Below are 12,393 nucleotides of genomic sequence, written 5' to 3'. Positions count from 1 at the left end.
AGGTGAAAGGTTATCAATTCTGTCAGTCAGTGTGGACAACACTTTTAAAGTCAACATGAAACTATTGACAACACATTTTATTTCCACATTGTGCTGTATTGTTGAGTGAAATATGTATTTAAACTGGAAAATAAAATGATTGACCTGATGATTGGATCAAGAAAGGTCTCAAGTATCACAGGTAGTTTGAGGGAAGCCGAAAAGGACAGTTGTGTCAGGAAGTGTAGAAATGTGTTTCATAGAGTTTATAGTTGTCCCAATTTTTTATTTATTTAATGAAATATATTGCAAATATTTTTTTCTGCAGGTATATTATCCACAATAAGACTAGGAATGTTTTTAAAATAACAAATAGTGTCAATGTTTTAAATGGTTCATTCACTCAAAAACTTTCCTCGGTGGAAAACAAAAGAAAATATTCTAGGTAATAGCCAGCGCACATACCTGTATTTACATCCTGTTTTCGGTCAAAGTCCACAGTAATCGACTGTTGAGTTCACGCGCGTGATCATAGGTAACTAAACCTATGCGCGTGAACTCGACAATCGACTACTATGGACTTCGACCGAAAACAGGATGTAAATACAGGTATGTGCGCTGGCTGAAATAACATAATTTTTATTCATATCTTTCACATCTACTGCAGTCAGATTCACCCGTGTTCACTCTGAAGGAATCATCTAACATGGCTGTGCACTTGTAATGACACATCAAGGATGTTAAGAGGCTAAAAGCAGGTTTAAAACTTGCCCCATTGAAGTCAACAGGGTGCAAATTTTAAAAAGAGGATAACAGGGTGTAGGCAACACCGATTTTTGGCGTTGTTCTCTGTATTGACAGCACTCCAAATTTACAAAAAAATTAGCTCAATGTTAAAATTGACCGGAGTTCTCCTTTAATAGTGACTTCCAACAGGCCAGTTTTGAAAGGAAACTGGTTTTCTGAACCATTTCTATTGATAAAATAGAAGCATTTTATGTCCTTGGAGTCTGTCAGTAGACTTTATGAACTGTAAATGGGCATGAAAAAAAAATCCTCTTACCACCACAATATATTAAAAGCTTTGGTAATGTAACACTCCTTGAATGTACTGTAATGCAGTGACTCTGATTGATATCTGAAACAGTTAGTGGTTCCATTAATTCTCATATGTGCTTAGAGATCAAATCTGCCTTCATTGAAGTTTTACACATACACAACTTTCCCTTTACACACACATACATTTCGGAGCATTTCTCTGTGATGTGCACGGATGATTAACAGATGTCTGTCCTGTCGGCAGGTTTCTGGGGCGGTCTGCAGACGCTCCAGCTCAGATGCGGCCTATGAGCTGTCTGAGTCAGTGAGGGCCCAGCGTGAGTGCCGCCTGCGGCCCCACTACAGCGACCCCATGCCTGCAGACGCCACCAAGCGTAAACAGCTGGAGATGAAGATCGCCGCCGCGGCACGTTTGCACATTCATCGCAGAGAGAGGGACAGTGGTAAGACTCTTTCAACTGCACTCAGCTTTGCTCACAGTTCTTGCTGTAAGTAAATTAACTCCTGTCCTAGTTTTGTTTTGACAATCCTTCATTTAAAATAATTTTTAGGCTTGTCTGTAACCCAAGGGTATCACTTTAGTTGTTATCATGAGACTCTGCTACTAGGCCTTAGGTGGCTTACTGTAGTGCCGTCACATGCATGACCTGAGGACTGCTTTTATCTTTCTGCACCATCCATACTCTGTGTCTGTACTTTGTTTTGTTTATGTTTTTACACTTAAAGGCAACTATCAAATGCATATCTTGCACCATATTGCTTATTTGCCATTATTTGTTATATTATAAATGTATTGGTATCATCAGAATTTGGATATATAATTGTTTTTGATTTTAGATTTAGATCATCGTGTAGCATTAGCTTAAAAGGAATACAGATAAATTATTGTAATTATTTAACCCTGAGCTCTATCCCAGAGGTCCGTCCTCTGTTATAATGAGCCGCTATTTTTATTTCAAACAGTACAATTTGTAATAGCAGACTTTCATCATTTTCTCTTTTTTTAATTATAGATTAAAGAAAGTAGATATTTATCAAATCTGTGATTCATCAGTTATTGTAACTTGAAAATAATTTGACATTTTGTGTAAATAAGATGACAGTTTTCACCAAAATATTAAGCAGCACAACTGTTTTCAACAATAATAATAATTCATGAGCACTAAATTCAGCATATTAGAATGATTTCTGAAGGATCATGTGACTGACGACTGGAGTAATGATGCTGAAAATCCAGCTTTGTATCACAGGAATAAATTACATTTTAAAATATATTAAAATAGAAAAAAACTTACTGTTTTTCCTTTGCAGACATACAGTAAAGGGACTTCTTTCAAAAACATTTAAAAACTGAATTCAAACTTTTGAACAGTAGTGTATACTAAAAGGGGTGTAACGATACCCTCATGTCACGATTCAATACATATTACGATACTGACTTAACGATACGATATTATTGCGATACTCCAAGACATATGATGAAAGGTTAACAAAAAATGTACTGTTGATTAAAATGCTAAATTTGATATTACATTGTGGGTGTAAATGAATAGGCTTGGACTTGTTGCTGGTAACCCAATGCACAGGACAATAGTGACAATAGTGACACCAGAATAAAAATATTCATGATTCTGAAGCTGAAGCTGAAAAAACAGAATTATTTTAGATGAATATGCTTGCACTGTCACTGACTAGATATATTTAAAATAATAAACCTCTTTTTACTGGTAACATAAGACATTTGGCAATATCAGGATCCACAAATATTCCCCCATTGCATTATTATACATTATATTCAACATTATATATAGTAGTTTAATGTAGTACTGACACTAAAACTCTGAAAACTTGAATTTTTTTCTCACAAATTAATTTTTTTTTTGGGTGAACTCTACAAAATACATATTTCACTATCCACGATAAATATTGTTGCATTTTTGTATTGCGATATATTGTGACACAATATATTGTTACATCCCTAGTATCCACTATTTATACTCAATTTTACTGATGCCAAATAAGTATTGGCTTATTGTATGACTTTATGGGGTTGTTTAAAGTTTAAGACACCTCAAATGCATTGTCTTAAATATTAAAATATTAAAAAGAATATTTACTGTTACTTTTTGTTTTATCTTTTCTGTTCCAATGTATATGACTTTAAAAATGTAAAGAATTTTTAATTATTTTATTAGACTTTTTTTTAGAGTAAGGGTTGTTATGAAATTCTGAGAGCTGATCTCCTGATGTTTGTTTTGTCCTTGTCATCAGTGCCAGGCACAGCCAGGGGCCGCTCGGAGCCCAGAGGTGAGGAGAGGAGCAGGGGCCTGGGTGTGAGCCGCACAGCACAGCACCGCTGGAGTACTGTCAGCAGCCTGAGCGCAGACAGTGGTGTCGTAGGGTTGAGCGATGAGCGCGAAGACGAGGAGGAGCCCCGTCGTGCCCGCCACAGTGCTGGAGCTGAGGTAGAACGCGTGGACAGCGGCATCGGCCCCGGATTGGCTCGGGGCTGGAGGAGACCCACGCCATCCCTCAGGGCCTGGGAGGTTCAGCAGCCCTGTCCCGACTGCGGACACAAAGAGGGTGCCCACGGGGAGGGCATGTGCGAACGCTGCTCCAAGCTGCGCACCGAGCGCAAAGAAGCCATCCTGGAGTTTCTCAACACTGAGTCGAGTTATGGAGAGGACCTGCGCATCATCAAGGAAGAGTTTTACTGCCCCATGCAGAGTGCAGGACTGCTCACAGCAGAGCAGCTGGCCGTGGTCTTTAGCAATGTTCAAGAGCTCATTGATGTCAATGACAGGTTCACAGAGCATCTGCAGGACAGCATTGATCAGGCATTTGATCAGGTATGGAGCACTAGTGATAGAGTTAGATATATTCAGCTTTAAAACTGTCAGTAAAGACATTTATATAAAGACATTTGTGTTTCAAATAAATGCTGTTCTTTTGAACTTTCTATTCATCAAATAATCCTGAAAAATATTAAGCAGCATTGCTGTTTTCAACATTGATAACAATAAGAAATGTTTCTTAAGCAAGTCAGCATATAAGAATGATTTCTGATCATATGACACTCAAGACTCACTTTAAAATATATTAAAATATAAAACAGTTGTTTTAAATTGTAATAATATTTCACAATATCATGGTTTTTACTGCATTCTTGATCAAATAAATGCAGCTTTGGTGAGCAGAAGAGACTTGCCAAAAGGAAATCGTGCCAACCCTAGATTTTTTAAACAGTTTGTTTATATATTGTAGCGACCTTGCATTGTGCTCTCTTGATATCTGCATTGAAAAACCCACATCGGTGGTTACTACTTTGATTTTTAATGTTATAATATGATTTATTATTCATAATAATGAATCTTCTGTCTTCATACAGGGCGATGAGGACCTGCAGACTGTGTGCATTGGAGAAATCTTCTTGGAGTTTGTCAACATGCTTCCAGCATTTCAAACCTACTGCCTGCAGCAGTCCACATCTGTCAACATGCTCAACACTCTGGAGAAAGAAAAAGAGCTTCTTAGGTATACATATTACTTTCTCTAATTGCTTTTAGAAAGTACTGTAGATTATCCTCTTTATTTGCAAAGCCATTCAGGGTTTGCAAATAAAGGCAGTTAAAGCAGGGCTATGCAGTTTCGGGAATTTCTTCGCTGTATTCTCGCTTTTTGCTCGCAGGTTTCTCTCTAGAGCTCCCCCTACAGCTTCGGAATAGATATTTGACAACACTGTTGAAAAACTAGTTGGCGACTCTCAGATACCAGAGGCTAGTAGATCAACGACATCAAAGCAGATGGGACATTCTTTAAAACGTCTTCATAATTCGGGTTCGAACAGCGTGAGGGAGCGCAATAATTACAGAATTTTAGCAGATTTTTTTGCCGTAAAGCAATTTGTTACATCGCGATACCTGATATCACGCGATACTTCCTGACGCGGCCCGCCGGCCCAAAGTTGCAAGGGTGGTTTTTTGGCTCACAGGCGCGTGGGGGGTGCGAGACGACCACCATTCAACCCGAAAAAAGTCATATAACTATTCCAATGACTCCGAAGCTGTTCGGTTAAGGTAAAAAGTTACTTAGTTCACCTTTAAGCATCAGCAGTGTAAGTAGATTGTTAGTTAGTAGGTCTTTTCAAATGTATTTCTAACCACGGCTCAGCTATAAAATATTTTAATAAGATTTATCAAATTACAACCACTATTACCACTTGTACTTAATAATGTATTCTGTTTTGATTTTGCAATAATAGCTGAAAATTATACAGTAATGATTTCAAACTAACTTTTGCTGGAAATCAAAGGCATAATGTGATAGTTTACTTTTTTTATTTAACTCATCCTAACACCATGTTAGCTAGCTAGCTAGTGAACACTACAGAACAGTAGTGTATGCCATATGAATTAATGTGTGTGCTGTGCACTAACTTGGACGGGTTAAATGCATTGGACAAATTCCGAGTATGGGTTACCATACTTGGCCTTCAGGTCATGTCACTCACTAAGATAACTTGGTGACATACTTAAATCAGCTCAAAACATTTGTACCCACAAGGAAGTATATGATCAATGAATTCAATTGTGACCAACTGGGCAAGTGACAGGGAACTTGTCACTAGCCTGAAATACTGGCACACTGGCAACTCTGCCATCTGCCCATCCTTTTTTGTGCCCTGCTAATGTGTTTAGCATTTTTAATGGTAACACTGAAATGAAAATAAGATTTGTAGCACACTACTGCAATCTCCCAATGAATTAGGCGAGAAGTCTTCCTTCATTAGTTTTTACAACTTTACTTTGAGAAAAAAACTTTTGGAAAGGAAGTGACATAGCCCATATATATTATTAAAAATGTTACCAATCTTATGTATACAATATACACCACCGTTTAAAAGTTTGGAGTTGGTAAGATTTTTTAAAAAGTTTTTTAAGGCAGCCTTGTATGCTCACCAAGACTGCATTTATTTGATTAAAAATACAGTAAAATCTGTAATATTGTGAAATATTATTATAATTTAAAATAACTGTTTTCTATTTTAATGTTTCAAAACATTTATTCCTGTGATGGCAAAGCTGAATTTTCAGCACCATTGCTTCAGTCTTCAGTGTCACATGACCCTTCATAAATCATTCTAATATGCTGATTTGCTGATCAAGAAACATTTCTAATTATTAACAAGGTTGAAAACAGTTGTGTAGAAACAGTGATTTGTATTTTTCAGGATTATTTGATGAATACAACAGTAGCGTACGCCATTAGAAGGAACTCTCTTAATTGTCACGTTTATGTTTCCTCCCTTGCGTCCTTCAGGATATTCCTCGACGTGTCCCAGAATGACAATACTGCGCTCAGGCGCATGAACCTGCGCTCCTTCCTCATGGCGCCGCTTCAGCGTGTGACCAAGTACCCGTTGCTGCTGAGTCGCATCAGCAAGGCCACCAACGAGTGTCATCCGGACTATTCCCGCTTAAAAGAAGCCAAGAGCCGCGTGGAGTCCCATCTAGAGCACATCAACATGAAGACTAAACAGGAGGGGACCGCCACGTGGTCCTTGCGCTCTTTCCGGCGTGACAGCCGCAAGAACCGAGAGGTCATCAACATCGAGATGAGAGAGCTGTCGATGAAGATGGTGGGCTGGACGCGAGAGAGCACGCGCTTCATCATGGAGGGGGCGCTCCAGTTGGCGCAGCCCGCCGATGGCCAGTGGCTTAAGAAGGGAAGCAAATCCCTCAAATTCCAGAACGTTCAGGGTTTACTCATGGTACGCTCCCTGCGCACCGCAGAGGTGGTGACCGATGGGAGTCTGGAGACCTCAGAGACGGTGCAGGACGGTGTACTGGTGCTCATCAAGGACAAGAGCAGCGGGAAGTTCACTGTGTTACGGGAGCCCATCTGTCTGGCGAACTCCGTGGTGTCCAATGACCCCGACTGTGAAGACACCTTTGAGGTGCTGGACATCCGACGCGAGGCCTTCGTTTTCCGTGCCTCCGACAAACCTCGCACTCAGCAGTGGTTTCGACAGATAAAGAGATACGCTAGTGATCTGGGATCTTGGAGAAAACGACGCAATGCTCTCCCTAATATTATGATTAACACGACCCAGAGCCGGTCCTGAGACATCCCTCATCCCTTCCCAGCATAACTCTGATGTAAACAATAATTGAAAAATGAATATTTTTTTGAGAAAACAGTATTTGTGTGGGGGAATCGGATCTGATTAGATGTTCCTCCACAAATGAACTTTTAAATTGCAAGGTTTTACTGTGATTTAAAAGACTGAATATTAATATAGACCTCAAGGGGCACTTTGTATGAGTGGAAAGCAAATAAATGACATTTGGGAAGAGGAAAAATCCACTGTCAAGCAAAAAGTAATGCCCTTTGGCATACCAAAATGAGGGCCTTCTTAGGTGCCTCAATGCTGCACTTGTAAAACACTGATTGTACGACTAGTTTGCGACTGAGAAGAAACGTTTTCAGTTGTGAAATGGTTTTTGTGATAAGCATGAGGGAACATGTTTTGATTGGATGGACCTTATGTGGACTTTTTAGTATGCACTACAGAGTGGAAACCTGTGTTTTGTGTGAAGACTGGGGTAAAGCTGTTTTGTTTTCGGACCATTGTAATTCCCTCTTCCTCTTTCTCTCTTCCATTAGCAACTATTTCCACTGCCGCCCAGGAGCAGTTCTCATTTTTGTATCACTGTGCTGGTTTACAAAACAGCAATAATATTAATTGTATTATGTAGCGGCAGTAAAGCTGGTATCCTTGTGATCGATGATGTAACAAAACATTTTTGGTATGTTTTCTCCATAAATGAGGGTGTAGCATCAGTCTAAACATCAAGTATTGCCACATTAATGGTTGTGCTGAAACCATCTGTGGCAAGATCCTGAATTAGAAAATGTCAGTTTGATGTGCCCCCCCCCTCCCCCTATTGTTATGTAGTTTATAATAACAATGTTGCTTTCCTTTAATCTTTGAGGCGGATAAAATACGTGCCTTTGTTTATTTTATACTAAATGAGTCTACTATTCGTTCAAGTTTTCCTTCTACGTTTACCTAAAAATTAGGCCTTATGTCAAATTATTGAGAAAAATATTATTTTTCAGTAGCTGCTGTACTATTCCAACTTTCCCATTGATATACGAACTGTGCTTTATGACAACCTTCTAAATGTTACCTGTTTTTGTTTGATGCACTTTAATATGAAGGTCATAAAACTGGAGCGAGGACATTGTTCTGCAGTTTACAAAGCTTTACTGTACTTTGTTTTAAAGATTGTTTGAGCTTTAAAAGAAAATGAACCACAGTTGACTTGAGCAATAGCAATCAACCACATTCACCCTGGTCTCTCTCTGTGTGTTTAAAGTCAATTCTAATGGATAGATATGTCGCTATCACTGGATCTTGGCATTTAGGTTTCAACATGAATATTTACTGTTTTTCCAACGGCATTGATACTGTTAGAAATACCATAGCTTCCACATTACACAATGAAAAGAAGAGTTGAACCTGCCAGAGGACTTTGTCAGAAATGTTACTTTTAACCGAGACCAATCGAGCTGTTAAATACTTTTTCCATTCTTAAAAATCCTAATTTAATATTTTTATTTTTTGTTGTGTAAAATATTGTGAATTACAATTAAAAATGACAAGTATCCATCTCTCTCAACTGACTCCATGTTTTCTGAGAACATTATTCCCAATGACAGTCTTTATTACACAGCATTATTGAACAAGCAAATGATTTCCAGTTGAACCACCACATGAACAGGCATTTCAAATGCTAATACTGTCAGATAGAAATCTATCTTTGGGGTGAAACAATAAGAATACAAAGCATTATTGTTGAAAATTACTAGGAACCATTTTAAGTAAAACATGCACCCACAAAGAACACACAACAAGAAGAGCAACAAAAAAGTCAATGCACTGAGAATCCACAAACCAAATAGGGAGGAACATAAAAATGTCCATAAATATTTACAAAGGAAAACAAATGCACTGTCAGTTTGCCCTTTAAAACATTTGCTTGAAAGTTTTGTTATTTTTCCAAAGCTCTTCCTGATACGACACTCTCTGCAGGTGGAGTTCAGCATGCAACAACATCCAGAACAACATAAGAGCCAGAACAACAGGGAAAGGAACATATGAACTGAAAAGTAGAAAAGGTCAAAAATAAACAGCAAGACATCTCTTTGAACTTATTGATCCAAAAATTAAAATTGTCATCATTTACTAATCCTTGTGCTGTTCCAAACCTGTTCTGTGTGACTTCCTTCTGTGGATCACAAAAGATATTTGGAAAAATGTTTCCAATGTTTTTGTTCATATAGTGAAAGTCAGTGGGGTCCAAAACTTAGAACCTTTTGACTTTGATTGTATGGACAAAATAATATTCAACATGATCTTCAGATGTTAGTCAAACAGGTTTGGAGCGACAAGAGGGTGTGTAAATGATGACAGAACTTTTATTCTCGGATGAACACTCACTTTAATGGAGAAATACATCAAAGTGTAAATATGGCACCAAAGCCGGCGCTTTAAGAAACTGATGATCTACAAACTCAAGATGTCTTTACAGTATGAAACATTTTGGCACAGGTTTATCAATTTTACCTTCATGTACACCTCAGCAACAAACAATTAACGTGATTTAGTCAGTTACATTCAAGAAAAGTGCTATGAGTGTAGAAAACCGAATCTAACGAATCCGTTTGTGTCACATGTAGGCTTATATTTGTTTAGGTCAACATCAAGAAAGTGTCTTGATGTCATTACTGGTCAGAAAACAACAAACAGGTGCATAACTTCTGTTTTTACCAGCATTTACCATTGTTTCCCTCTCTTTATCGATATTTCAGTATTAATTCTTTAATATCTCCCCCAAAACAATGTTTTCTTGTTTGACTGTACAATGATTCACAAGATAAATGGCCGAGACAAAAGCAATCAAAACTAGTAAAAAAAAACATCCAATCAAAAATAACAGGCAAACAAATGCATCTGTACATAAAAACATCTCTGAACAGAAGTGAGAAACAGAAGATTTCCCCACTAAAACCTGAACTGATCTCTGTCCTGGTAGGCAGGTGGCTTAAAAAATACCGGGGCCTCAAAACCTCCATCCCTTTCCTCCTCCTCTTCCTCGGACCACCTGCACGCTGACAGGTTTAACCATTCTTCCAGTCGTGAAGAATCCCAGCCACGGCTCTACTTATTCTCCTCCAGTCTCCTGCTCCTTGGCAAGGCCTCGGATGGAAAGGTCGTACACCACCTCCTCTATCTTCTTCACATCGTACTTGAGGCCGTCGTAGCGCTTGCGAAGAGGGTCGTTTTTTAAATTGAGCAAGCGAAAGCCAGAGTCAAGTTCATTGATAAAGTTTGAGATCCTAAGCGGACGTCCATAGTCCCCTGCGGTCACGCTGTTCACTGCCAGCCTGGACTAAACGAAGAAAATGCAAAAGGTACATTGTGTTTTTAATTTGTTTCGCATCAAGAAGGTCACACAAAATCCACTATAATGCACTGCTTATGATTTATGGGGATAATATATGGGGTGGTTGTGTACACACACTGCCGACACACATTTATGTTCAAACAAAAAGTCATTTTTGCATAATTAGGTCATTACAAAAATTAAACTAAATGAAAATTTGTCACTGCAAATTACTGTCAATGTAATCACTCATTGACACTTAATTCAATGTTTAAAATGTTTAAACACAGTAACAGGTATAATATTATTGATAAAGGTTATAAGATTGGTAGTCTGAACGAACTTGAGGGAAAATAAAAAACTTACCAGCTCACTGGCCAAAATGAGAACTCCTGCTAGATAGTCTTCCACATCCAAATGAAACCCTTTTTCTCTGTCGACTTCAACTGCATAAGTGTAAAGTAAAATTAATCTACAACAGTCTCACACAAGTATAGAAAATGTATAAATAAACATGAACATTACATACTGGCAAGTATTTTTGCCACTTCTTCACGTGTAACCAGGGACTCGCTTTCCAGGTATACCACAAAAGCTGCAAGGAAGGCAAGTCGTTGAAGAACAAATCTCCAATGTTCATGATACCTAGGGAAAGGTGAGGACGTGTAAATCTTTAAAATAATTATCAACACTAGAAAATTGGGGGGAATTGGTCAAGAGGTATCTACACTAACCGATAGTACTGTTCCGCAGGGAACTTAGTTTTCAGCTCTCCAGTGTGATTTCTCACAGTGCAGAACAGCTCTCTGGCCTTCAAACACTTGCTGGGAACTGGTGGAGGGAATGAAAACGCATTATAAAAGGCATCGTGTAAATCAATAGACTTAGATCAAGAATTTAAACTTGTCTTACTGTCTTTGAAACCAGTTGGTTGATGGACACTTTGAAGAACAGTGAGGATCTCTCGCGCCGTTTGCTCCAGAACTTGGACAACTTTTCTTATGTCCTAAAGGAAGAACATGGAAAGATGAGTCAGCCGAAAGCACATGTGGATTAACAAATTCATAAAGAGATCCGCTGAACTTTCTATAAAGACTTTGATAGCTGTTGCATTTTATAAAGTCTCATTTACACGTCACAAATCCTCTGATAATATGACTTGGCATACTATATTATAATACTAGCAATAATTTATTCAGAGGTTTTGCGACAGTACATGAAATTCCAAACGGACTTCACATTGTTTCTTAAAACCCCATTAATTTTTAGTATAGTTATTTTGCCAGTTTATGTGCCAGTGCAGTTGTTTACCTCTCGGATATCTTGATCTGCGCTCAGAAAGCCTTGGATATAGGTAAACATCTCCGTTACAGACATCTTCAAATGTGTTTTCTTGTGCGCTTTAGCTATATACTGTGACTAGATGATGTAAATGTAGACTATTTAGATGTAAACAGAGACTATTTATTAATTGTCTTCCTCGCGAACCAAACAGCATGCAGTTATAATTCAAATCATCAGCATGCACATTCTCATCCGTCCCTCTTCAGTTCGTCGCATGATAATGATGTAATGATCGTCTCTCTTGTCTCCTGGACGCCCTCTACTGGCCTTGCTCAAATCCAACGCTTTCCTTTATTTAGATTTATTTCTCAAAATAATTAAGCTTCTGACTTTTTAAGAAAAAAAAACTTGAGCTGAGTTGCTAAGTTGGGGAAATTTTTTAATATTTTAACTTAATAAATCACAAATAAATGACAGCAGTTACTCAGTCAGAACTTGAAGCAGCAAGTCACAAGAATAGTCAGTTTTGAAAGATCCGATTCATTCATTTTACAAATGTAAGCCTTAGGAGTTGCACAACTGATTTTATAATAACAAGCTTATTTATGAAGACTAGAGC

The 12,393-nt window shown here is 38.2% G+C and overlaps 2 protein-coding genes across 2 annotated transcripts in view; one reads left to right on the top strand and one right to left on the bottom strand.

The window, feature by feature from the left end:
* Positions 1-8,723, top strand: part of arhgef49 (Rho guanine nucleotide exchange factor 49) — a 30,214-nt gene extending 21,491 nt beyond the window's left edge. The window contains exons 5-8 of the mRNA XM_084123412.1: positions 1,283-1,481; positions 3,310-3,887; positions 4,427-4,572; positions 6,358-8,723. Of these exons, the coding sequence (XP_083979538.1) occupies positions 1,283-1,481; positions 3,310-3,887; positions 4,427-4,572; positions 6,358-7,162 (1,728 nt within the window). The 3' untranslated portion in view covers positions 7,163-8,723. The remainder of the gene's footprint in view (positions 1-1,282; positions 1,482-3,309; positions 3,888-4,426; positions 4,573-6,357) is intronic.
* A 5-nt stretch (positions 8,724-8,728) lies between these two features.
* On the bottom strand, positions 8,729-12,061 carry tsn (translin). Its single transcript, XM_084123413.1, has 6 exons — positions 11,802-12,061; positions 11,403-11,496; positions 11,225-11,321; positions 11,020-11,135; positions 10,857-10,936; positions 8,729-10,496 (listed from the first exon to the last, which is right to left on the bottom strand). The coding sequence occupies exons 1-6, from the start codon at positions 11,865-11,867 to the stop codon at positions 10,269-10,271; spliced, it is 681 nt and encodes a 226-aa protein (XP_083979539.1). The 5' UTR covers positions 11,868-12,061; the 3' UTR covers positions 8,729-10,268.
* Between the last annotated feature and the right edge of the window lie 332 nt (positions 12,062-12,393).

This window comes from Abramis brama, assembly GCF_963993115.1.
Source record: "Abramis brama genome assembly, chromosome: 8".
Classification (NCBI taxonomy): domain Eukaryota; kingdom Metazoa; phylum Chordata; class Actinopteri; order Cypriniformes; family Leuciscidae; genus Abramis; species Abramis brama.
The sequence above is the reverse complement of the archived record's forward strand: the minus strand, read 5'-3'. Positions and strand labels throughout refer to the sequence as shown.

What these genes read in the sequence shown, in the direction of transcription:
- tsn (XM_084123413.1), bottom strand. Translation starts at nt 11,867, where the DNA reads ATGTCTGTAACGGAGATGTTTACCTATATCCAAGGCTTTCTGAGCGCA. An exon ending in CAGATCAAGATATCCGAGAG is followed by an intron (nt 11,497 to 11,801) that starts GTAAACAACTGC and finishes TTCTTCCTTTAG; the next exon opens with GACATAAGAAAAGTTGTCCA. An exon ending in TCATTTTGGCCAGTGAGCTG is followed by an intron (nt 10,497 to 10,856) that starts GTAAGTTTTTTA and finishes TTCTTCGTTTAG; the next exon opens with TCCAGGCTGGCAGTGAACAG.